The following is a 27,540-nucleotide window of genomic DNA, read 5'->3' as shown; positions in this document are numbered from 1 at the left end:
GAAAATGGTTTCAGGAGTTTTCTGTGGGTTTCAGACATATGGTTTACATATTTGTATGTGTTTGCTTGGTACATTTATGAACATATATAACACCTTTAAATTCTCCATTCCCTAAGAAGGGGCTACATCTGCTGCAAATTCCATCCAGTTCTACAAACACAAAAGCATTGGTTGGTTTCTCCTACTTTTTTTGGGGGGACCTGCAAATTTCATCCTTGTCTGACAAAAATTAAAGATGAGATTGGTGTTTGTTGGTTTCCCATTATGTTTCATGGGGGCGGGGCGGGGGATCCAAAGCTTCAGAAAATGAGAAAATGAGAAGAGGTGAAGTGAAGCACATTGTCAGACCAAACCTGAGACAATGCGACCCTCTACAGAAGTCAAGGCAGGTTCCGAAGCAAATACTTTCTTCTTTGTGTAACTCCACCAAAAAGGCACTTGATATAATAACGATTTACCCGACCTTCATCACAGTATTTCCCATAGAGTGGCCTAATGGAATGGTGGGGGTGGGAGTGGACAAAACACATTGATTATTTTATTAAAAGAAAATATTTCTGTAAAACTAAATTGGCAACAAGAAGACTGGCCACAAAGTGCTACAGCTGTGCACCCAAACAAGTCAAGGACTGAACTAAATGGGCCATTGCTTGAGTCGGGTTGACAAAGCCTGGGATCACCATGGTGATCCAGATCAATCTGGGGCTTTCAGGGTGGCAGGACATCAGGCAGAAAGAAGGAGACATCACAATAAGAGGGACGTACCCAACCAGTTGTGTCTTTCTGGGAAAAGGTAGTGGTGGAGTGGATGCCTTTGGATGCAGGGGGACAGGCTTTCCCACCTGAACTCTCCTTCCCAACCAATCTCTTCTTCCAACCTCATGCCTCTTCCTCCCCCCCCCCAGCTGTGGACTGGATGGCACCCTACACTTACCAGCCAGTTGCTGCTCCTTTGTGAGATGCTGGTTGCTGTTCCTTTGGGGAAGGCCAAGCAGGGAAGGCCCTCACAAATGATCAGCACCCTGAACCATACAGGTCTGAGTTCAGCTAGTTCTTATTCCTATCTCATGTGATTTTCTTCTCTACTTTTCACAACAAAGTGGCCTAAAGCAAAATCAAATGATGCTTAAATGCTATTTAATATGCAATGTGCTGGTCTGAATGCACCCCCTTTTCACCACCTAATAGAGCTTCTACTGAAGGTTCTGATTAATATTTTTCAGCCATTTTTATTTGTTTGTTTGTTTCTGGGGGGGGGGAAGAGCTGATGCTACTCACCAAGCACTCATGTCCTTCGTACTGTTGACAATTGTCTTAACACATAGAGCATCATCTGTGATATTATCATCTAGGAAGTCTGTTTGGAGGTTAATGAAAATGAGTTAATGAAGAATCAATCCAAGACCAGCTACAAAGCCCAACTAAAACCCCAAATATACCTGTAGTGTTATGAGTTTGTGGGTGTCAGACTCTCCTAAATTCCTGGACCCAACAAGGGTTGAAATGTAAGTCAGACATTAAGAAAACAAAGGAAAGGTAATAAAGGTGATTATGAATTTGAAAACATTAACTTGGAATGTTAATGGCCTGAATGAAAAAACCAAAAGAAATAAGGTAGAACATATATTATACAAACAGAAGTTGGACGTAATATGTTTGCAGGAAACTCATGTCGCGCAACATTATGCCAGAATTCTATCCAACAGAAAGTTAGGAGTAGAGTTTGTCTCATCCGACAAAAGTAAGAAAAGAGGGGTTGTAATCTATGCAAAACAACAGTTAGAACCTAAAATGATCTATAAAGATGCTGCAGGTAGAATAGTAATCATTAGGATAACGGTCCAAGGTGAGAACTTAATAATAGTAGGCATCTATGCTCCTAATGAAAAAAAGAATGAATTCTACCAACAATTGGAATATGTGGGAGAAAAGATTATTTTAATGGGGGACCTAAATGGGGTGGCTGCCCCAGAATGGGACAGAACCCCAAAGGTATCTAAAAATAAAAAAATAAAATTACCGAATGCATTCTTTTCTCTAATAAATGTCCTAGGTTTAGAAGACGCATGGAGGTTACAAAACCCACTTAAGAAAGAATTTACATATTTTTCATACCCAAATCAAACAGCGGGGAGAATTGATGCAACCTGGGTAACCAAGGACCTTACCTCTAAACTATATAAAATGGAGATACAACCAAAAACAATATCTGACCACAGTGCAGTGGTATGGTTGAAAGGGGAGAGAGAGAAAAAATAACCAGATGGAGGCTTCAGGAGAATTTATTAAAAGACGAATTTTTTTTAGAGAGGGCTAAAGGAACTTTAAAAGAATACTTTGAGCTGAACTTGAAAGCTCAACACGGTATGGGACGTGGGAAAGGGGTTTCTTTATTCAACAAAGTAAACAAAAGGAGAAGAAAATTCAAGATTTAGTGGAAGAAATAAAGAAAAAAGAAATAGAGCTATATCAGAAACCGGATAATGAAGAAATAAAGAGAAATATTAAAGTATTGCAGTCACTCTATGTTGATCAAAGAGGAGGTAGAATGGAAACTAAAACTCATGAGACAGAGAAATTTTGAACAAGCCAATAAGCCAGGAAAACTCCTGGCGTGGCAATTAAAGAAAAAAGAAAGTGAGAGGACAGTTAACAGAATAAAATTAAGCGACAAAATTATAGTAAATCCCAAAGAAATTCAAAATAAATTTGTGGATTTTTATAAAGATTTATATAAAGAAGGAGAAGAAACAACAGAGGACATTAAAAAATATTTAGACCAAGCTAATATATTAAAAATATCAGATGAGCAGAGAGAATTATTAAATGGTCCAATTACCATGTGTGAAGTTCATAGAGCAATCAAGGAGGCAAAAAGTGGGAAATTGCCAGGTCCGGATGGCCTGGCAGCTCTATATTACAAAAGCTTAGAGGAGATAGTGGCGACACCCCTTAAGAACATTATGAATAACATCTTAAATGGAGGGAATATTCCGGACACATGGAGGGAGAGCTATATCACCTTAATCCCGAAGCCAGGAACTGACCATCATATAATAGCCAATTTTAGACCGATCTCACTTCTTAATAACGACTATAAACTATATGCAGAGAGAACAAAAAAGGTCCTCCAAAAAATTATCCACACAGACCAGGCAGGCTTTCTCCCGGAAAGGCAAATTCGACATAATATGAGAACTATAATAAACCTATTGGAATATCTAGATACTAGAATCGATAAACCTGATGCCTTGATGGCAGTGGAGGCGGAGAAAGCATTTGACAACTTGTCGTGGAGGTTCATGAAACAAACGATCCATCAAATGGCATTTGGAGACAAATATTGCAATGGAATAGAGGCAATATATAAGAAACAAAAAGCAAAAATTATTATAAATGGGGACATCTCTCAGGAATGCGAGATCAACAAAGGGACGAGGCAAGGATGTCCGTTATCGCCATTGATTTTCATCTTGACAATGGAAATTCTAAATAACCAAATAAGGAAAGAAAAAGACATTAAAGGAATTATTCTGGGGGAGAACTGCTATAAACTAAAGGCCTTCGCAGATAATAACCATGGAAGAGCCAATAGAAAGTTTGGTAAAAGCCCTAGAGACCATGCAAGAATTTGGTAGAGTTTCTGGTTTTAAACTAAATTATAACAAAACTAAATTACTAGTTAAAAATATACCATTAAAGGAGAGGGGAAAGACTGAAAAAATAACGCGACTGAAAATCCATGCAAAAATAAAATATTTGGGCATATGGCTAACGGCAAAAAATATTAATCTCTTTGAAGATAACTAATACCTGTTGGGAAGGGATTAAAAGAGATCTTATACTTTGGAATAAGTTAAAACTTTCCTTTTTGGGGCGGATATCAACAATCAAATTAAATGTTTTGTCCAAGCTACTCTTTCTATATCAGAATATACCAATAATAGGGAAGACCAAATGTATAGAGGAGTGGCAGAAGGAGATATCAAAATTTATATGGGCTGGTAAGAGACCAAGAATAAAGCACAAGGTGCTTATAGATACTATAGAATGGGGAGGATTTGTTCTCCCTGATCTAAAATTATATTATGAGGCTGCATGCTTTGCATGGCTAAAAGAGTGGTTCTTACTGCGCGATAAAGAATTGCTTAATTTAGAAGGGTTCGATCTCCGGTTCGGGTGGCATGCATACCTGCAATATGGAAAGTATGCAGTACATAAGAACTTTACAAGTCATATAGTGAGGAATGCACTATTTAAAATCTGGGAGAAATATAAAAGATTACTGGAGCCGAAAACCCCAAAATGGATATCTCCATTAGAGGCGAAAGCAATTAAAAAAAGAAATATGAAAATTAATTGGCTTACTTAATAATAGAAGATGAAGGGGAAGTTAAACTTTAAAAATACAAGGAAATAAAAGATCAACTAGGAGGGTGGTTGGACTACCATCAACTATATGGAATGTTTCAACAAGATAAAAAGATAGGCTTTTCTAAAGAACCCACAAGATTAGAAGTGGATCTGATAAACAATAAATATAAGATAATTGCAAAAATCTACCAACTACTTCTAGAATGGGAAGTTAAGGAAGAAATGGTTAAATCAACGATGGTGAGGTGGGCACAAGATATAGGACACCCAATAATGATGAGCGAGTGGGAACATCTGTGGAAAATTAGTATGAAATTTACCTCTTCTTCCAGCATAAAAGAAAATATGATGAAAATTCAGCACAGATGGTATCTCACTCCCACAAGATTATCAAAAATCTATAAAGGATCCACAGGTATATGCTGGAGATGTGGAGGGAACAATGGGAACTTATTCCATATGCGGTGGTTATGTCAAAAAATAAAGATATTTTGGGGCTTGATTTATGACGAACTCAAAAAATTGTTAGGAATTACATTCCTCAAAAACCCAGAATCCTTCCTATTAAGTATTATTGATAAAGAAATCCCAATTAAATTAAGAGAGATTTTTTTATACGCCACGGCAGCAGCTCGAATTTTAATAGCAAAAAGAAGGAAGGAGCCAGAACCACCATCAATATTAGAATGGCAGAATAAGCTACAAGAGCTTGCTGAAATGGCCCAATTAACCAACAACTTGAGGGGGGGAGATCAAAACAAAAATTTCAAGAAAATTGGTCCAGATATATAATATATGTTCAGAAATACAGTAAGGGTCGGATAGTCATGCCAGCATTCCAGTAGCCCAGGAAACAGAAGCAAGGAGATAGGAGAAAATAGGGTAATGGTTGAAAAGGTAGTGGGAAAAAATTTAATTGAGGATATGTGGACAAGTTGAAATTCACTCATATGTAAGAGCGATTGGAAGTTGAGAAATATAGGAAAATTTGTAGATACTGATTTTTAATTTTGGAATGTGTGTGGGGGGGTTAATTTAATTTTCATTTTTATTTTTTTGTATATTTTTCTTTGTTATGTTTTGGTATGTTTCATGCAGAAGATAAGCTATTCACAACCGATAATGTATAAATTTGGATTAATCTGCAGTAGTATAGATGTATATAGAATTATATAGAAACGAATATTGGTTAGGGAAAATAACAAAAGACGCGTATACAGTAGAAAGTATTTACGTTTGGTTTTATTTTTATTTGTATATGTAATAGTTAATGTATAACTCTGTAAAATATTGCACATATGATAACAAAATAAAGTTGCATTTAAAAAAAAGGAAAGGTAATGGGCCATTAAGGGAACCAAGGAGAGGAGGCTCTGTACCAGATGTTAATTGGGTGGGGCCCCTCCTCCAGTTCATAGTTAATTAGAAGACAAAGCCAGAGTTTAGAGTTGAATTGGCTGTGATGTGACTGGGGGAGGTGGGAGGTTGCAGGCTGGAAAAGGTGGAGTCAGAGCACAATGTGTTTCGATCCAAGGCTGCACCTATGGTGCAAAATCATCTTGTGATGGTAATGCTGTGAGTCCCTCCAGGTTGTATATGGTTTTGTTTTTTAAAAAAGGTAAAGGACCCCTTTACTTGTATGGTATACAATGTTATGTACAGTAAACATGTATTGTGTAAAATATATAGGTATTAGGATATGTTAGGATATTCATGGGGTAAATATTTAATGCATAATTAAACATATATGTCTTATATATAGGATAATGTATATATAATTTTTCATGGGGTAAATCAGTTAATGTACTATATACATAATAGTATTTAGACCATCAAAGGCAACTGTGGGGTGCAGCGCTCATCTCGTTTCAGGCTGAGGGAGCTGGCGTTTGTTCACACACAGCTTTCTGGGTCATGTGGCCAGGACTAAACTGCTTCTGGAGCAACAGAACACCATGATGGAAGCCAGAGCACATAGAAACACCCGCTGCAGCAGTACTATTTATCTACTTGCACTAGTGTGCTTTCAAACTGCTAGGTTGGCAGAAGCTGGGACAGAGCAATGTGTCATGTGGATTCAAACTGCTGACCTTCCGATCAGCAAGCCCAAGAGGCTCAGTGGTTTAGATCAGTGTTTTTCAACCACTGTTCCGCGGCACACTAGTGTGCCGCGAGACGTTGCCTGGTGTGCCGTGGGAAAAATTGAAAAATTACTTTATATATAGTCAATATAGGCACATAGTTAATTTTTTTTACATTTTCTAATGGTGGTGTGCCTCGTGATTTTTTTCATGAAACAAGTGTGCCTTTGCCCAAAAAAGGTTGAAAAACACTGGTTTAGATCATAGCACCACCAGCGTCCCTTAGATGCATTTCTTGATGAAGAGCACCGAGATGGTGTGTGTTTTCCCATAAGATGCACACACTGGATCTGACCATTAAAGCACAGACGGGAGAAGAGGTTCTCATTCCAGTTTTCCTTTTAGACTATATGCCAAGCAAAGATGAAAGTGGCCTGCTGCTCTTAGAAACTCACTAGTTAGACCAGCAAGCAGTAGCCCGGGGGAGGATTCTGAAAGGGAGGGGGAAGTACCAGAGCTGACAGGCAGCAAGGAAGGCGAAGGGGCGGAGGAAGAATTAGAGAGCAGTAGAAATCTGCTCTGGTCCATGGGGTCATGAAGAGTTGGAAACGACTGAACGACTGAACAACAACAACAACAACAACAACAACAATGGACTTCCGGCCAGGACGAGGAGCCGAAAGGAGATGGGATTCAGCCCTCCGGGGAGAGTCCGGTTTCTTGCGAGAAAAAGGGGTGTTTGCAGGGTGCCGCAACCCCCTAAAAGCCCCAAAGGGATTGTTTTGGGGACTGGGTACCCAGCAGTGCTGAAGAGGTCTCTCCGCCACCGGGAAATCTCCCGTTCTGGGAGGAAGAAGGTTGGCGAGATTGAGGCGCCGGCACGGGTCACCATTTTCTGCTCGCGAGGAACGCAGCCTCAGGTCTCCACGGCTCTACGACCGACTCTCAATAAAAAGAAAAACCCGAATTTGGACTGAAGGTGGGCGAACAAATTAATTAATTTGAAATTCGGAGGACAGCGGGGTCTAAAAAGGAGGTCAGCCCCGACTGTGGCTATCTGTATAGGAGTGCAAAGCCGAGAACTTTATTTATTAAACCTGCCTATGAGTGCAAAATCTTTTATAATTGCTGGACTTGGCGAAAGCCACTGATTGAATTTGAGTTGTAAAGAACTGGAAATTTTATTATTTTAGTTTGTTTTGTTTGTCTTTGATGGACTATGGAAACCCGCTGGGGAAGGAACTCTCCATCTGCTTTTACTTTCAGTTTTTAAAGTATCTGCGCAACATTAAAAAAACACTGACGAAAACAGTTTAAAACTGCATAATATTAAAAACCTGAAGTTTCCGGGACAACAGCATTATTTTACCGACCAGACTGTGCAATTAATTTTGTTTCTGGCTGTTTCCCTGATCTGCGTGAGCGTAAGAAAGGACTTACCCCCCTCCATGGACAGCGTGATCGCCATTTTCTCCCCGTCTGTTTCTTCCCCCTGGCAGGGGCGACATAGATTAAGCAGAAAGGCTGAAGATTTTTTTGGTTTTTTGGTTTTTTCTTCCCTTCTTTGGTTTGATTCTCTCTAAAACTCGGATTAGCCATGCAAGTGGCAGAAGCTGTCTGAGCACTTTTTCTGCTCCCTTAATTCATGATTAATTTGGAGACTTTTTAATTTTGTGGTGTGGGTGATCTGTTGCGGAAATTGGATTAGCCAAGCAAGTGGCAGAGACTAAGTTTAATGAAGTAAAGGAACTGTGGTAATTTGCTTGAATCTGAAAAGAGACTGTTCATATGTTTATGATTTTGAATGTGATTTAATAATATTATAAGATTTAAATTAATTGAAATTGAAAGATAAGAAATATTATATTTTGGAAGATTTGAATAATTATTGTAGGAAAGGAATAAGAAAAGGTGAAAATATGGAAAAGAAAAAAGCAACAGGAGAGAGAAGAGGATCTAAACAAGAAGACTCCAAAGAAATAATAAAGATGCTCTCAGAGCTTAAGAAGGATATAAAAGAAATAAAGGAGAGTGAAAAAACTATGGAGGGCAAATTGGATCAGATGGAACAGAAGTGGGACCAGACAGCCAAAGAACTGAAAACTCAAGTGCAAGAAATTGACAAAAGAACTAAAAAGAACGAGGAAGGAGTAAAACTTGTACAAAAAGAAGTTAGAGAACTGAGGAAAGAAGAAAAACTGAGCAGCGAAGTGTCACAAATTAATAAAGCACAAGAGGAGATGCAGGATTTGATTGCTATGCAAGAGATGAAACAGAGAGAGACCAATCTAAGACTGAGAACGATCCCAGAGACACAAGGAGAAAACATCGGAGCAAAAATTATTACGGAACTGGCACAGTGGCTGGGAATCGAGAAAGAAGAATTGGCGGTGAATGTGGTGGATGTCTTTAGAATTAGGAACAAAAATAAAAATGGCAAAAAGGGAAGAGATTCCCCGGAGATTGTCTGATAATATTCAAGGACAAAATAACAAGAGATATGATTTTGATGAAAAACAGAGAGAAGAACTCTATATTGAAGTAGAAGAACAGTAAAAGACTAAGAGAAACAAAAGAGACCCAAGATGGCGTTACGTGTGTTGTCCTGGAACATGAACGGAATTAACCAGAAAGCGAAACGAAGCAGGATTGAACATATTTTGCAAAAGAAGAATTTGGACATAATCTGTTTGCAAGAAACACACGTTGCCAGGAAACAGAAGGATTTTGGTTGAAAAGAAATTGGGTAATGAATTCATATATTCAGACAAAACAGAGAAGAGAGGAGTTATTTTATACATGAAACAACATCTAGAGGCAAAACAGCTCTTTAAGGACGAAGAAGGAAGAATAATTGCAGTACAGGTCACGACACAAGGCGAGAAATTTGTAATTGTCGGAATCTACGCACCAAATGGTAATAAATCAGAATTTTATAAAGAATTGGAAGAAAAACTTTATGAATATTTGGATCAGAAAATCATAGTTTTGGGAGATATGAATGGAGTGATCTCATTGTAAGTGGACAGAAGGAGGAAGAAGATGGAATCAAAAGAAGGAAAACTGCCTAAGACCTTCTTCTCATTGGTCAAAAATTGTAATTTAATAGACATTTGGAGATTGAGACACCCATTAGAAAAACAATTTACTCATTTTTCAGAACCAAACCAATCAATGGCAAGAATTGATTACATCATGATTTCCAGCGAGATGGCTGCAAGAATTGAAAAAATCGAAATACAACCGAGAACATTTTCAGACCACAATCCAATATTTTGCAAAATTAAAAGAATGGAAGAAAAATCATTCTGATGGAGACTCAACAAAAATTTATTAGATGATCAAGAATTGGAAGAAAAAGCAAGGAAAAAATTAATGGACTATTTTGAGATGAATAGAAACAAAAAAACAAAAGAAAGTATAGTTTGGGACGCCTCCAAAGCGGTGATGCGAGGTTTCTTCAAACAACAAAATAGTATTAAAAGGAAGATTAGAGAAAAGAAAAAAGAAGAAATATTAAAGCAAATTATGGAAAATGAGAAGAGACTCGCAATAAAACCAAATGATTCAAAAGCAAACCAAAATATTAAGATATTGCAAAGCCAGTTTTCATTGATTGTTAATCAAGAAGTGGAATGGAAAATTAAGTGGATGAAACAAAGGAATTTTGAACATGCGAACAAACCAGGAAAATGGTTGGCGTGGCAGATTAAGAAGAGAAAAGAGCAAAATACAATAAATAAAGTACAAATTGAGGATAAGGAAGTTGAAAATCCATCAGAAATAAGGAAAGGTTTCGCAAAATACTACAGACAATTGTATAAAAAAGCTGGAAATCAAGACATTAATAAAATTATGGAATATATCAGTGTTTTTCAACCACTGTTCCGCGGCACACTAGTGTGCCACGAGATGTTGCCTGGTGTGCCGTGGGAAAAATTGAAAAATTACTTTATATATAGTCAATATAGGCACAGAGTTAATTTTTTTAACATTTTCTAATGGTGGTGTGCCTCGTGATTTTTTTCATGAAACAAGTGTGCCTTTGCCCAGAAAAGGTTGAAAAACACTGGAATATATAAACAAAAAAGATGTGCGGAAGATAACGACAGAAATGAAAAAACGACTAAACGAAAAAATTGAAAAAGAAGAGATTGCCAAAGCAATCAGAAATTTGAAAAGTGGGAAGGCTCCAGGACCGGATGGATTCACGGCAAGATATTATAAGAAATTCAGAGACACCTTACTTGAACCCTTCAAAGAAGTAATGAATAATATTTTAGAGAAAGCGGAAATACCAGACACATGGAAGGATGCGTATATCTCATTGATACCCAAACCAGAATCAGATTTGCTTCAAATTAAGAACTATAGGCCGATTTCGTTATTGAACAATGACTATAAGATTTTTGCCAGTATATTGGCAAACAGAATGAAGAATATTCTTAAAGAAATAATTCATGAAGATCAGGCGGGCTTCCTACCAGGCAGACAGTTGAAAGACAATGTAAGAAATATAATAAATATTATTGAATACCTGTCTGTCAGGAATGAGAAGCAAGCCGCAATGATTTTTGTCGATGCGGAAAAGGCCTTTGATAATATTTCGTGGGAATTTATGATAAAGAATTTTGAAGCAATGGATATGGGTAAAAGATTTATAAGAAGTATCAAGGCAATATATTCACAACAAAGAGCGAAAATAATTGTAAACAATATGCTAACTGAAAATAAAGAAATAACGAAGGGAATAAGACAAGGGTGTCCATTGTCACCACTATTATTCATCTCGGTCCTGGAAGTACTTTTGAAGACAATAAGGCAATCAGAAAGAATAAAAGGTGTAACAGTCGGGAAGACACAACATAAAGTGAAAGCCTATGCCGATGACTTGGTGCTGACAGTTGAAGAACCAATAGAAAGCGCAAACGCAGTATTGGAGAAGATGGAAGAGTTTGGACAAGTCGCAGGATTTAAACTTAACAGGAAAAAAACCAAGATTTTGGTCAAGAATATGGATAATGAAGAATCACGGAATCTGCAACAACAAGTACAAATTGATGTGGCAAGAAAAATTAAGTATTTAGGAATATGGAAAACACCAAAAAATATAAATTTGTATCAAGATAACTATGAGGTAGTATGGAACAAAATTAAGAGAGACCTGGAAGTGTGGGAGAGAATGAAACTCTCATTAATGGGAAGAATATCAGCAGTAAAAATGAGCGTGCTACCGAAAATGTTATTTCTGTTTCAAACAATACCGATAATCAAGGGGACAGCTGTCTTCAAAGAATGGCAAAAAAGAATATCAAGATTTGTCTGGGAAGGGAAAAAACCTAGAATAAGATTTAAGTTACTAACTGATACCAAAGAAAGAGGAGGATTTTCCCTGCCGGACTTGAAACTATATTATGAAGCAGCTAGTCTCTGTTGGTTAAAGGAATGGCTTGTGTTGAAGAAGACAGATTTGTTGCACTATTATCTATGATAATAGATTCGGTTGGCATGCATATTTATGGCAAGAAAAGATAAAGGTACACAGAAGTTTTGGGAACCACATCTTCCGGAGGTCTCTCTATGAAGTTTGGGACAGATACAAAAAATTTATTGGAAAGGAAAACACCGACCGAAATAATTAGTTTGAAAAAGGCAAACATGAGCCGAAATTGGACAACATACGAGACACTGCTCAAGAATGACGGCACTGAATGGAAATTAAAACCATATGAAGAAGTGAAGGAACATGTAAATAATTGGTTGCAGTATCATCAAATTAATGAAATGTTTAAAAGCGACATGAAGAAGACAGGTTTTAGCGAGACTAAATCAAAATTTGAAATTGAAATATTAAATAGTAACTTTAAAGTGCTTGCTAAGATGTACAAAATGCTGTTGGAATGGAATCTGAAGGATGAAGTACTTAAGGGACCGCCTCTCCTGGTATGTCCCATGTAGGACCTTAAGGTCCTCAAATAATAATCTTTTGGAGGTCCCAAGCAACAAAGATGCTAGGTTGGCCTCAACTAGGGCCTCAATATTGGCCCCAACTTGGTGGAACAGCCTATCACAAGAGACCAGGGCCCTGCGGGATTTGGCATCTTTCCGCAGGGCCTGCAAGACGGAGCTGTTCCACCTGGCCTTTGGGTTGGTTTCTGTTTAATATTTATGCTTCATCTTTTATTGGTGGGTTATTTTGAAATTGAGACCTGCAGTTTTAATTGAATTTTTAAATTTGTATTTTAATCTGTTATTTTAAATTGATCGTGTTTATGTTTTTTTTTTTTTTATTTGCTGTGATTTTAATTGATGTTAGCCGCCCTGAGCCCGGTTTTTTGGCTGGGAAAGGCAGGGTATAAATAAAATTATTATTATTGTTATTATTATTATTATTATTATTATTATTATTATTATTATTATTATTATTATTATTATTAAAGTCTGTGATTATTCATTGGGCAAAAGACTTTGGACACAACATCATGCTAGAGGACTGGGAAAAACTTTGGAAGGAAGGAATGAAATTTACGGCTTGTACATCTATAAAAGAAAATATGTTAAAAATGATGTATAGATGGCATATTACCCCAGTTAAACTAGCAAAGATATATAAGTCCGACAATAAGTGTTGGAAATGTAAGGAAAGTGTCGGTACTTTTTATCATATGTGGTGGGAGTGCAAGAAGGTGAGGGCATATTGGGACATGATATATCATGAGCTGAGTAAAATGTTGAAATATAACTTTATTAAGAAACCTGAAGCCTTCCTACTAGGCATTATAGGTACAGACATTGAAAAACAGGACATTAAACTGTTTCAATACGCAGTGACTGCAGCTAGGATTTTGCTAGCACAAAGGTGGAAACAAGAAGAAATACCGACAAAAGAAGACTGGACATATGCAAAACTGGACAAAATGACGGGAAGAATCCGGGAATAGTGGGACCAGAATTTCATCAAAGACTGGTTAAAGTTTACGAACTATTTGAAAAATAATTTGCAGTTGAATACGCTAATAGGACTTCAAGAAGCTTTGTAGTTAATGTGTAGAAGTAATATTGTAAGTATGGTAGTTAGAGTATGTATGAGATTTATGATAATGTAAGCAATGGTAGATTAAAGAAGTATAATATTAAGATATAATTCTGAAAGCCATGTGGAAGGTCTGAGGGAAGTCACGGCTATGTTAGCCAAAATTGGAAAATGTATGTGAATGTATATTTTATTTTTTGTAGTAGTATAGTATAAAATAATAAAAATTATTTTTTAAAAACAACAACAACAGAAATCTGATGCCTTCACACAGTGAGAACTCAGGAATGCAGCCTGGCAGGTCTGATAGGAACACAGAGCGGACAGAAAAAGATGCAGCAGAAGAAGGGGGAGGACCAGAAAGCCCCCAAAGGAGGAGTTTGAGTGTCTAGCAGAAAAGCATCAAACAGGGGAAAGGACGGGGAGGGGTGAAGAGTGTCATGTTTCCACCGGAAGGGGGTAGATCTGGCAACTGACTCAGAGAGTGACAAATGATTTAATAAAGCTAAGACTAAACAAATCTAAGTAATAAAACTGTCGGAGGTCACGTCTTGTGTGGGAATGACTACCAAACCTGACACCCACCTAGCAGCAGAGTCCCAAAACTTTCTCACAATATAAAAATCATTTCCAATTAGAGTTAAGATCCCTCATTGTTTTATGTAATATTGAAGATTTTTTAAAAAGAGAGAATTACCAAATCAATAAATTGGGCTTGTTCAGTATTATGTCTTGGGACAATCTTGAAAGAATGATGACCTTTCCTATGAGTTTGCCTGTGCATTTAGATCTTTTTTATGGAAGCTCGTTTGTGTGCTTCACCACAGGAGAGTTGTGTTGGTGGCCATACTGAGAGTCTATATCTTCCTGCCTAGGGGAGCCCGCTTTTCCTCCTTCATCACTTCATGAAGGCCTTTCTTTTCCAGCAAGTATCTGGCCTGTATAATTTATTTCTGTAATCTCCTAAACTGGTTAATCATTAACAATTTTTATCTGCTGTACCTGCATCTCTTTTTAAATGTGATTTTTAGTTAATGTTTTATTGACCGGTGGTTTTTAACATTGTAAGCCAAGCCATCTTAGGTATATGTATTAGAAGGCAGAATAGAAACATTTTTAATAAATTAATAAACAAGCAAGCAAGCAAGCAAGCAAATTGGGAGAAACAATCTCTAATGTAACCAGTCTTTAGCTTGTAAATAATCCAAACATTCTTTAACCAGAAATTTTGTCTGTGTGAGACTTGGTTTCTGAACAAGGGTTAATTTCCCCCAAGGACAGTTCCCTAAAGCAACATCTTTTAAATATATGAAATATAATGAAGGCAAGTGCAGTGAGGGAATGCAGAGTGCCTTTTCCTCGCTGCTGAGATAGTGCAACCAGAAAGAAAGAAAGTGTTGCAGGAACTTATGTATGGATAGACATGTGAGCTCAGCTACTCAGCAACTGCCTGCGTGATAAACCCTGGCATCCTGATACCCGAGTGCTAGACAGGTAGCCATTCCAGAAATAACAAACCCAGATGAAGACAAAAGGGTGTGATTAACTTGACTGGGAAACAGGGAAATGTAAATATCTCTTTTGTGTGGTGGAGGGCAAGGGGAGGAATGTGGCAGGGTCTAGGATGCTCAGATTACTGCTGCCAGACCTCCCCTTTCATGATGTACAGTGGACGCTCGGGTTGCAAACTCGATCCATGCGGGAGGCGTGTTCACAACCAACAGCATCCCCAACCCACAGCGCCACATCTGTGCATGCATGGGTCACGTTTCAGTGCTTCTGCGCATGCGCGAAGCACGATTTAGTGTTTCTGCACATGCGCGAGCGCCGAAACCCGGAAGTAACCTGTTCTGGTACTTCTGGGTTTGGCGCGGAGCGCAACCCAAAAACGCGTAACCTGCAGCGCTCGCAACATGAAGTATGGCTGTATTAGTGATGTAGTTTGGGGGTGTAACATGTAGTTTGGGGGTGTAGCAGCTAATAAAAGTTTGCGTTCTCTTTTGTACGAGACTTCCATCTTGTTTCACCTGGTGGCAGGTGGGAGTCCTGTCGTGACAGTCTTCAATAAAGATCAAGCCTACTGGCTGCTGTTTTGCTCTGGTATTCCTGGCTGGTGTCCTTGTTTTCTGTCCAAGGGAGCCCTCAGATTTCTCCATTAACAAAAGAAGGAAGGAAGGAAGGAAGGAAGGAAGGAAGGAAGGAAGGAAGCTCTTTTCTTGGATCTCAGAAGTCACTTACTGTCACAGAGTGTGTGGCATTTGTTCTGGGAGGAATGCCTCCCATTATCACACCACTCAAGGCCACTTAGCTGGAATATTCCATAGCGTGGGACACCATCTATATTCTCATAGTAGAATGTGTCGAGTTTGCTTGATTGATCAGCTGCACAGAGATCTAGTAGGAAAGCATAACATGACAATCAGGAACGTACAGGGATGTATTTTGTTTCCTAAAACCATTCCATTTCCGAAATATTAAAATAGAAAAATGTGGTTATTTGGCTTAGTCAAATTTCAGCCTCAGCCTTGATTTCAACACTTTGAAAATGCTGTCTTATAAACCACACTAACAAACAACTTCTAACATGTTTGTGATGTCTCTAAAACATTTCCAATTTCTCAAATGACTCCTTTGAACCTTGCTAATTTTATGGAATCTTAGTTTCCAAATTTGCCACATTCTTTGAAAACTTTCACCACTGTCAATGAAATAGCATGATTTTTAAAAAAGAGAAACATTCTGAACAATGTCAGAAATTTAATACATGGGAATACAATCCATTCAGGAAAAGAAAAGAAAATGAAGAAAAAACAACAATCAAATTGGACCAAAATAATTTATTACAATGAAAAGGTTTGATCACCCAAACAGGCAGAACTCACACTGTTCTGCGAATATGCCTTTAAATGGATCCAGTCCCAAAGGCTTCAGTGCATAGTAGAAGTCACAAATGCTGTATACTTTGGCCTCATATGCTATTGCTATGAGTAGGCAGAATAAGGTAAAGGTGACAACCTTCATTGCTGCAGGTATGTGGAAAGGTGTGTGCCCAGAGTCCAAGGGCTTTTATAGTCTGTGGCTCTGCAAGTAACATTTGTGTGTCATTGCAGAGGACTTAATGGTTGATGCCAGAGCTGATGGCTGGCACTTCTGTGGGCAGCTCTAGATCTTACAACCACTGCAGGAAACACTGGCTTTTGGACACCCACGTGTACAGACACACATTCACCAGTGTTCTTTTGTGGATATTACTGTCTAAACCTATTTGCCAGTATATTTTATATTTTTGTGTGGGCATTTTTTAAGAAAAAAGAAAAAAATGGTAAAAGAAGGAATGGAGCTAAGCTGAGCTGAGCACATGCCTTCCTCTATTTTTTTATAGAAATGTTTTTTTATTAATTTCACACAACAAACAAAACAATAACAATAAAACAATAACACAAATAGCTCTATCAAGCTTTCGACTTCCCTCCTCCCCCACAACAGGTACTTTATTTCAATCCAATCGCACAATTTTAAAACTTTACTGTAGTCCACATTACAATGTGGATTTACTGCAGCCCTGCTAGTGTCTTCAAATTCTTACAATTATCTTTTAAATAAACAGTAAATTTATTCCAGTCTCTCTGGAACTTCGAATCATCCTGGTCTCGGATTCTGCAAGTCAGTTTGGCCATTTCTGCATATTCCATCATCTTCGTCTGCCACTCCGCAATCGTAGGTATCTCTGGTAATTTCCACATTGGGGCCAACAAAGTCCTCGCTGCCACTGCCATACATGAACAGTCTTTGATCTACCTTTGTAATTGGGGGGTGTAAACACAGAGCAGCCAAACACAACACTGCTAGAGTGGACATGAAGGTAACTCAGTCCTCCAGGCTTAACTTCCTGTTTACCTGGACTGAGTTACAGGAACCAGAAGTAGGTGTGGTCTTACCTGGGAACAAGATCCCAAAGATCACTCTCCTTTTTGCCTCGACTTTTGAACAAGCAGGATGCTCTCTCTCAGCTTGCAGCTGAGAGGAGCAGAGGTGAAGCCTGTTCCCCTATGGAATCAGCTTCACCACATGTAAATATATTTATCTAAGCTTATCTGCCTCTTTGAGCCTGTACTGTAACTCATTGATGACTTTAAGTAAACTCTTTTATATCTTATATCTTATAATCAGTACTGTGTTGTGTCTTACTTTTAAGAGGGAAGAAGGGGAATATACCAGGAATATATATTTCTTATAGCAAGCCTATGCAACCGTTTTCTGCTGTGCTTTAAAAGGGAATGTAACTCTGCTAAGTTTGGAGTTTGCTCACACAAGCTGGGAAGATATATATATAATAATATAGTCAGCAAAAGAGTGGCGAAAGCTGTACTGGGATGCAATTTCAAAAATGATAGAATGATCTCGATACGAATCCAAGGCAGACCTTTTAACATCACAGTAATCCAAGTTTATGCACCAACTACCAGTGCTGAAGAAACTGAAATTGATCAATTCTATGAAGACTTACAACACCTTATAGAAATGACACCAAAGAAGGATGTTCTTCTCATTATAGGGGATTGGAATGCTAAAGTAGGGAGTCAAAAGGAACAACTGGCAAGTTTGGCCTTGGAGCTCAAAATGAAGCAGGGCAAAGGCTAATAGAGTTCTGTCAAGAGAACAAGCTAGTCATCACAAACACTCTTTTCCAACAACACAAGAGACGACTCTACACGTGGACATCACCAGATGGGCAACATCGAAATCAGATTGATTATATTCTCTGCAGCCAAAGATGGAGAAGCTCTATACACTCAGCAAAAACAATACCTGGAGCTGACTGTGGCTCAGATCATCAGCTTCTTATACCAAAATTCCAGCTTAAACTGAAGAAAGTAGGAAAAACCACTGGGCCAGTAAGATACAATCTAAATCAAATTCCTTATGAATACACAGTTGAAGTGAAGAACAGGTTTAAGGATTTAGATTTGGTGGATAGAGTGCCTGAAGAACTGTGGATGGAGGCTCGTAACATTATACAGGAGACAGCAACAAAAACCATCCCAATGAAAAAGAAATGCAAGCAAGCAAAGTGGCTGTCCAAGGAGGCCTTACAAATAGCGGGAGAGAGAAGGCAAGCAAAATGTGAGGGAGATCGTGAAAGATACAGGAAATTGAATGCAGATTTCCAAAGAATAGCAAGGAGAGACAAGAGGGCCTTTCTAAACGTGCAATGCAAAGAAATAGAGGAAAATAACAGAATGGGAAAAACCAGAGATTTGTTCAAGAAAATTGGAGATATGAAAGGAACATTTCGTACAAAGATTACCACAATTAAGGACAAAAGTGGAAAGGACCTAACAGAAGCAGAAGACATCAAGAAGAGGTGGCAAGAATACACAGAGGAATTATACCGGAAAGATATAGAGGTCTCATACATCCCAGGTAATGTGGTTGCTGACCTTGAGCCAGACATCCTGGAGAGTGAAGTCAAATGGGCCTTAGAAAGCCTTGCTAACAACAAGGCCAGTGGAAGTGATGATATTCCAGCTGAACTACTTAAAATTTTAAAAGATGATGCTGTTAAGGTGCTACACTCAATATGCCAGCAAGTTTGGAAAACTCAGCAGTGGCCAGAGGATTGGAGAAGATCAGTCTACATCCCAATCCCAAAGAAGGGCAGTGCCAAAGAATGCTCCAACTACCGCACAATTGCACTCATTTCACACGCTAGCAAGGTTATGCTTAAAATTCTACAAGGCAGGCTTAAGCAGTATGTGGACCGAGAACTCCCAGAAGTGCAAGCTGGATTTCGAAGGGGCAGAGGAACCAGAGACCAAATTGCAAACATGCGCTGGATTATGGAGAAAGCTAGAGAGTTCCAGAAAAACATCTACTTCTGCTTCATTGACTACGCAAAAGCATTTGACTGTGTCGACCACAGCAAACTATGGCAAGTTCTTAAAGAAATGGGAGTGCCGGATCACCTCATTTGTCTCCTGAGAAATCTCTATGGGGGACAAGAAGCTACAGTTAGAACTGGATATGGAACAACTGATTGGTTCAAAATTGGGAAAGGAGTACGACAAGGCTGTATATTGTCTCCCTGCTTATTTAACTTATATGCAGGATTCATCATGCGAAAGGCTGGACTGGATGAATCCCAAACCGGAATTAAGATTGCCGGAAAAAATATCAACAACCTCAGATATGCTGATGATACTACCTTGATGGCAGAAAGTGAGGAGGAATTAAAGAACCTTTTAATGAGGGTGAAAGAGGAAAGCGCAAGATATGGTCTGAAGCTCAACATCAAAAAAACTAAGATCATGGCCACTGGTCCCATCACCTCCTGGCAAATAGAAGGGGAAGAAATGGAGGCAGTGAGAGATTTCACTTTCTTGGGTTCCATGATCACTGCAGATGGTGACAGCAGTCACGAAATTAGAAGACGCCTGCTTCTTGGGAGAAAAGCAATGAAAAACCTAGACAGCATCTTAAAAAGCAAAGACATCACCTTGCCGACAAAGGTCCGTATAGTTAAAGCTATGGTTTTCCCAGTAGTAATGTACGGAAGTGAGAGCTGGACCATCAAGAAGGCTGATCGCCGAAGAATTGATGCTTTTGAATTATGGTGCTGGAGGAGACTCTTGAGAGTCCCATGGACTGCAAGAAGATCAAACCTATCCATTCTCAAAGAAATCAGCCCTGAATGCTCACTAGAAGGACAGATCCTGAAGTTGAGGCTCCAGTACTTTGGCCACCTCATGACAAGAGAAGACTCCCTGGAAAAGACCCTGATGTTGGGAAAGATGGAGGGCACAAGGAGAAGGGGACGACAGAGGATGAGATGGTTGGACAGTGTTCTCGAAGCTACTAACATGAGTTTGGCCAAACTGCGGGAGGCAGTGAAGGATAGGCGTGCCTGGCGTGCTCTGGTCCATGGGGTCACGAAGAGTCGGACACGACTGAACGACTGAACAACAACAACATCCACACTCCTAAACATTCCCACAAAGGGTTATTGGGCCCAGTATTGCATATTTTTGTGTATTTTTGAAGGATTGCATTGGATTGTGTTTTTGAGTTGAGTTAGATTTTTTGAAAGCATTTCCTGGTGAGAGCACGTTCCTTTGTCTTTGTTCTACTGTGCTGAAAAGGGATTAACTACCCCTCCCCTCCCCTCAGAGTTTACAGTACTCAGAGGCAGTGAAGATTTATTTGAGGTTTTTGTATTTTTGAGCATTTTTGAGGTTTTTGGTTTTGGAATTTTTGACAAATCTTTGATTTTTGAATTTTTTTTTCAAACGTAGCAAAAAAGCTTCAGGTTTTTTGGGAAATGTATATCTAAACATCTTCTTTAATTCATTGTAGATCAATTCCCAAAATGTTTTCACTTTATCACAAGTCCACCACATATGATAAAAATCACCGTCTGACTCCTTACATTTCCAGCAAGCTTTATCTTTCATTCTATACATTTTAGCTAATTTCACAGGTGTCAAGTACCATCAGTACCTCATCTTCATTACATTCTCCTTTAACGTCATACAAGCTGTAAATTTTAAATTCTCATTCCACAATTTTGTCCATGAATCAAACCCAATATTATGCCCAAAATCTATTGCCCATTTTATCACAACCTCTTTCACTTCCGCATCTTTCGTGAACCAATCTATAAACAGACAATACATTTTAGATAATGCTTTCCATGCTCTGCGTTCAGTTTGATTTCTTATTATCAAAACCTGCATTTCTCTTATCAGCATTAAATAAATCATTTAACTTGGTGGTATTGCAACTATCCTGCAAACCAATCTTGAATCTGTTCATGTGGTTTAAGTTTAAAACCCTGTTCGGTTTCTGTCAAAATCTCCCTTCCATATTCAATTTTTTTCCATATTCAATTCCATATTCATATCCTGCCTCCCTTCCATATTCAATTTTTTGACCGACAATACATCAATTGGAGAAACCCACTAGGGCGTTTTCCTTTCCAATAAACCTTTGTTTCTTTCCCATACTTCATAAATTGACCTTCTTAATTACATGATTCAGGAAACCTCTATGTACTTTCACTTTGTCATACCATAAGTACGAATGCCACCCAAATCTATTGTCATAACCTTCCAGATCTAAAAGATCTGTATCTTTCATCACTATCCATTCCTTTAAAAAGCAGAGACAGGATACTTCATAATAGAGTTTCAGATCTGGCATGGTGAATCCACCTCTTTCTTTCTTATCTATTAGCAATTTAAATTTTATCCTCGGCTTTTTCCCCTGCCAGATGAATTTCAATAAAGTTTTTTTGCTAATCACTAAATTGTCCTGTCCCTCTAATCACAGGAATTGTGTGAAATAAAAACAACATTCTGGGTAAAACATTCATCTTTACAGCTGCAATTCTTCCTGAAAACGACAATTTTAATCTATTCCAAATTTCCAAATCCTTCTTGATTTCCTTCCATGTAATTTCATAGTTATCTTTGAACAAATTGATATTTTTCGATGTCAGCCAAACTCCCAAATATTTCACTTTCTTTGCCACCATAATTCCTGTTCTCTCTTGCAAGTCATCTGTCTCCTCTTTAGTCATGTTCTTTACTATCAACTTTGTCTTCATTTTATTAAGCTTGAATCCTGCAACTTGTCCAAAATCATCCATCATCCCCAGTGCTTCTTGCAAACTAGATTGTGGTTGTTCCACAGTTAAGACCACATCATCCACAAAGTCATTTAATTTACATTCTTTTACGCCAATCTTTATTCCTTTAACTTCTGGCTGTTCTCTCAGGTTCTTGTTCAGGACCTCCAGGACCGTAATAAATAACAATGGTGATAGTGGGCATCCTTGTCTAGTACCTTTAGATATATCAAATTTATCTGTCAAATTATTATTAATTGTCAGTTTTACATTCTGTTTTGAATATATTGCACTTATGCCTTTCAAAAATGTCTCACCTATTCCCATCACTTTCAGATTTTCTATCATAAAATGCCATTAAATATTGTCAAAGGCTTTCTCTGCATCTATAAACATCAATCCTGCCTGTTTGTCATTTCTAGTCTCCAAATACTCAATTATATCCACAATATTTCTAACTTTATCCTTCAATTGTTGACCCAGCAGAAAGCCCGCTTGGTCATTTAAAACAATTTTCAATCTGTTAGCTAATATATCTGCAAAGAGTTTATAATATAAAGATGGGTTGTTATATATAACAATATAAATTTGTTACATTCAAAAGATCTGTGTCCTTCTTGGGAATTAATGTGATACACGCTTCCTTCCATGTATTCAGAATTTCCCCTTCCTTAGAATATTATTCATCACATCACACAGCACTGGAGTCAAATGTCCGCCAAGTAATGTATATTTAGCCAATATGCCATCCGGTCCTGGGGCCTTCTCTATTTTCATCCTTTTTATTGCCATTTCAATTTCATGTGTTGTTATTAATCCATTCAGCATGTCCCTTTTTCTGTTGGAATCTGTTGTAATTTATGTCTTTGGATATACCGGTACCTTTCAATTCTACTTACCAGTATATCTTCTTTCTTCTTCCTGTACAAATCTTTATAGAATTTTTGGAAAGTCTTTCTTATTTCTTTTGGGTCTTCAAATTCTTTCTCAGCCACTGGCATGGTAACTTCAGGGCAAATTTAGAACAATAAAGCTGTTGGCAAGGCAACTGAATAACAAAGAGGCCAGACTGAACAACAACAACAACGACAAATGCATTTACTATTGTATGTCCAACTTCTTCCTTGTGGTCAATCCAGGTCACTAGTTCCAATATAAATTTGGCCATTATACTCTCATTGGCCTCTTCGGGGATCCCTCTAAATTTCAAATTCAGTTGTTTTTGTCTCAATTCCAGTAAAGCCATATTGTCCAATATTTCTTCTTGGGTCTTACTGAGTTCTGAAACTTCTCCTTTCATGCTCTCCGTCACCTTCCTTGTCTCTTTAAATTCTTTCTGAGTTATTTTCAGAGTCCTCCATCGTCTTGGACCTCACCGACAAGTCTCTCACTTTACCTGTTAATTCTCCCACTACTCCTTAGAACTTTTTGTCTAATGTGTCTTGAACCTCCAGCAACTTTTTCTGCATGTACTGCTTATTCTGCTTAAATTCTTTCCTAATTTCTGCTATTAGAGTTTCATAGTCCTTTATCTCTTTGCTTTCTTTTCCCTCTTCCTGTCTAGATGGATGCCTTTCTCCTGGGGTGCCCACTCCTTTCTTCGACAGCATATTCTCCACCTGTAGAAAAAATAAAATAAAAGGAAAGATAGAAGAAAAAAAGGAGAGGGATGGGTGGAAAGTGAAAAGAAAAGGATGGAGGAGAAATAAAAAAACAATAAAAAACAATATAGGGGTCGTGGTAACCAATAAACTTTTCTTAGACTCATAGAATCATAGAGTTGGAAGAGACCCCAAGGGCCATCCAGTCCAACCCCCTGCCAAGCAGGAAACACCATCAAAGCATTCCTGACAGATGGCTGTCAAGCATCCGCTTAAAGACCTCCAAAGAAGGAGACTCCACCACACTCCTTGGCAGCAAATTCCACTGTCGAACAGCTCTCAGTCAGGAAGTTCTTCCTAATGTTTAGGTGGAATCTTCTTTCTTGTAGTTTGAATCCATTGCCCCGTGTCCGCTTCTCTGGAGCAGCAGAAAACAACCTTTCACCCTCCTCTATATGACATCCTTTTATATATTTGAACATGGCTATCATATCACCCCTTAACCTTCTCTTCTCCAGGCTAAACATACCCAGCTCCCTAAGCTGTTCCTCATAAGGCATTGTTTCCAGGCCTTTGACCATTTTGGTTGCCCTCCTCTGGACACGTTCCAGCTTGTCAGTATCCTTCTTGAACTGTGGTGCCCAGAACTGGACACAGTATTCCAGGTGAGGTCTGACCAGAGCGGAATACAGTGGTACTGTTACTTCCCTTGAAGTACCAGTATTACTACTTCTGCTGCAGTTCCAAAGTGAGCCACCAGGGGTCTCAGTTTCTGTTAAAACTTTAGCAATTGCAGTTCAAGCACTCTCCACTGGATGGCGTCCAGCACAGTATCTCGAAATAACATATGCAGTACCACAGTCTCAAAACAATGTAGCAATAACACAGTCTCTCTTGCAGCAGTTACTTTCGTTTTCTTTGTTTTCCCACTCACAACCCTGTGCCCGTTCCAGTCAAATTCTTTCACCTCCTTCCTTCATAAACAAAAGAAGGGAAGTGGTGCTGTCCCTGAGTTCTATAAAGCAAAACTGGGTCAGAGGCAAATACGCAGCAGAAAGAAAAAATGTTTACTTCCCAACTGGAGCAGATATAAATTTTTAAAAAATCAAATGTCGGCTTCAGCCACTTGCTGGCTCAGATCCAAGAACAGCTCAACACTGTCTGTGATACTGCAAAAGATATATGACACTCCATCTAGGGGGGGGGGGAATAACGGAGGATGTGGGTTGGGAAAAACACAAGCCCCATACATTTTCCTGGATGTGTTCTGGAAATAAACAACAGAAGCCCCGGGGGGGGGGGGAGGGAGGGAGGGGGGATTTAAACTTTCCCCCGCAGCAAACACAGGGGATTTAGGCAGCTCTAGAAGTCATAAGATAATAATAAAAAAGGAAATTTAAGAACCGTAGTCCGCAGATACTTTTTAACTCAAAATGGTGGGGTGCATCAAATTAGAGTCTCTGCCACAGAAATGCAGTTCTTCGACCAAGATGAAAAGGAAGCCCCTCTTCCACACCCCCAAAAACCCAATATTAAATCTATATAAAATTGCTGCCTGGCCCAGGGGCGTACCCAGGATCAAAACTAGGGGGGGGCAAGCCATGGTCCTTCAGGTTGTGACATTTCAGCATGGAAAAGGCGAATGAAACCAAAATTCTAAGAAAAATATATATAATTATAGCTTTGCTTCATTACGGTAGTTATTACAATTATTTGCTTGAAATTTTTATTAAATTTTTATTACATTTCTTATACTAATATTATTTTTCTTGGGTTTGAAGAAAACTTGTTCAAAACTTTTGTTTCAATCCAGTCCTGATTTTCCTTGAAGAATTTCCGATGGACGCTCATCAAACACAACCCCAGTCAGTCTGTCCTCTCCCATTGTACGATTTAAAACAATTTGGCAATCCAGCTGCTGGCGAAGTAATAGCCCAGCTATTAAAGCCTTCGCTGAACCTCTAAAAAAAAAAACCCACAACGCTCGAGATTCCCCGGAGGGCTATCTCGTGCTTCTGGACAATGGCCGCGGTAAACCGGAAGTCCGGCACATGCCTTCCTCTAAAGAATCCTGACATCCTAGTTAGAAATGCTGGGAATTGTAGCTCTGTGAGGGGTAAACCACTGAAAAAGACTGCAAAAACTGCTTCCGGCCCTTAAGGGACACAGTAAGCCTGCTAGGTCCTCATGTGGTTCCCGCGGTCGGAGAGGAGTAAAAACAGACACCAACCAGAGTAACCTGAAGCAAAGCAGCTAAGAAGCCTGACCTTTATTTGGTATAAAGCAAACTGCTATAGCAGTGTCCTAACTAATCAAACAGGGAGAGAGGCAAGACCCCTAAACAAAAGAAGACATTGACTTTTAAAAGTTCCCCCCATATCCCAGAATACAGTTCAGACATTATCATCAATACATCATGCTACATCTGTGATGGGATTGGTTTGGGGTGAACTGTTATGTTTATTGTATCCAGTTACGGTACGAGAGGGGGTGTTGTAGTATCAGGTTAACACAGGGTTAAACCTGGAAAGAATATGACGTCCCACAACTGGATATGTACATCTGTTGAACTGATGCTATTGTCTGTATCACACTTTCGGTTTCGCTTTCTGTGAGCACCATGCAAGAAGAGTGTGCTCCAGGCTGATCTGTATATAGTTTGTAATAAAGTAGTTTGTAGAACAAAGACTACAGACTCCGGAAGCCTTATTATCAGGGACTAAGCTGTGTTGCTCTGCTAAGAACTATGAAACATATGCACAGGAGGAAGCGCACGGACCCAAATCGTGAGTTAACAGCAGAATGTCGGCCCGCTACCGCTACAAAAGTCAAGACATCACTAATTTGTCACACAAGGGGAGGTCCAAGGGTTGTAACCTGAGTTTCAGGTATCCGCCCCTCCCTCCTGACCATCACCAGACACCCATTGATGATAGAAAACAAAGCTATTTACCCTCGAGCTAAGTAAATCACAGTCTCTTTGTGTGTCCTGGTCTGAATCCATTCCTGGTTTGCCACCTTTGTGATTGTGATGGGTGGCAGTTTGACACCTGGACTTGACAATCTCTCTAGGGTAAGGATCACTGAGTATGTGACTGCATGCCTTCATGGCTTCTAGAGTCATATTTCCCAATCCTTTTTCTGAGTGGAACAAAAGTGGATGGAGAAGATAGGTTGGACAGTTGATTTTTTGTGAATTTATATTACTTTACCTTAGTCTGCAACCATCTGCAAAATGCCTTGACCTAGACAGGAAGTAATTAATAAAAGTTGCTACAGTGAAGCCTTGCTGACTTGATAAGATTTTCTCCCTTGACAGAACAGGGTGCAATGTAAGGCCGCAGTACCAGCGATATGTACCTAGGTGGTGCTAGTTACAGGTAGGTCTGCCGTAGTCGAAACAAAATTATAAAATTCCTTCCAGTAGCACCTTAGATAACAACTAAGTTTGTTATTGGTATGAGCTTTCATGTGCATGCACAATTCTTCAGATACAAAGTGCTGTTTGCTAATGTTGATTGGTCAAAGCTTGACAGATCAGTTTGATAGCAATGTTTTGCACAAACGGTCTACTCACATTATTGAATCAATGGCACTTCTCCTGTGATCATAGAATCATAGAATCATAGAGTTGGAAGAGACCACAAGGGCCATCCAGTCCAACCCAATGCCAAGCAGGAAACACCATCAAAGCATTCCTGACAGATGGCTGTCAAGCCTCTGCTTAAAGACCTCCAAAGAAGGAGACTCCACCACACTCCTTGGCAGCAAATTCCACTGTCGAACAGCTCTTACTGTCAGGAAGTTCTTCCTAATGTTTAGGTG

At 38.9% G+C, this 27,540-nt stretch overlaps 1 protein-coding gene across 2 annotated transcripts; it reads right to left on the bottom strand.

The window, feature by feature from the left end:
* Positions 1–331: 331 nt before the first annotated feature.
* Positions 332–26,708, bottom strand: LOC117060718 (lysozyme C, milk isozyme-like). 2 transcript variants are annotated; one of them, XR_004428023.1, is made up of 4 exons: positions 26,669–26,708; positions 15,727–15,882; positions 1,279–1,357; positions 332–492 (listed from the first exon to the last, which is right to left on the bottom strand). XR_004428023.1 is itself a non-coding variant. In XM_033173180.1 (4 exons), the coding sequence occupies exons 1-4, from the start codon at positions 16,507–16,509 to the stop codon at positions 381–383; spliced, it is 486 nt and encodes a 161-aa protein (XP_033029071.1). In that variant the 5' UTR covers positions 16,510–16,525; the 3' UTR covers positions 332–380. The 2 variants fall into 2 exon arrangements, 1 of the variants encoding a protein (XP_033029071.1); XM_033173180.1 differs by lacking the exon at positions 26,669–26,708 and adding an exon at positions 16,371–16,525.
* Between the last annotated feature and the right edge of the window lie 832 nt (positions 26,709–27,540).

This window comes from Lacerta agilis, chromosome 16 (assembly GCF_009819535.1).
Source record: "Lacerta agilis isolate rLacAgi1 chromosome 16, rLacAgi1.pri, whole genome shotgun sequence".
NCBI lineage: Eukaryota > Metazoa > Chordata > Lepidosauria > Squamata > Lacertidae > Lacerta > Lacerta agilis.
The sequence above is the reverse complement of the archived record's forward strand: the minus strand, read 5'-3'. Positions and strand labels throughout refer to the sequence as shown.

What these genes read in the sequence shown, in the direction of transcription:
- LOC117060718 (XM_033173180.1), bottom strand. Translation starts at nt 16,509, where the DNA reads ATGAAGGTTGTCACCTTTACCTTATTCTGCCTACTCATAGCAATAGCA. An exon ending in ATGCCACACACTCTGTGACA is followed by an intron (nt 1,358 to 15,726) that starts GTAAGTGACTTC and finishes ACCTCCAAACAG; the next exon opens with ACTTCCTAGATGATAATATC. An exon ending in ACGAAGGACATGAGTGCTTG is followed by an intron (nt 493 to 1,278) that starts GTGAGTAGCATC and finishes CCATTCCATTAG; the next exon opens with GCCACTCTATGGGAAATACT.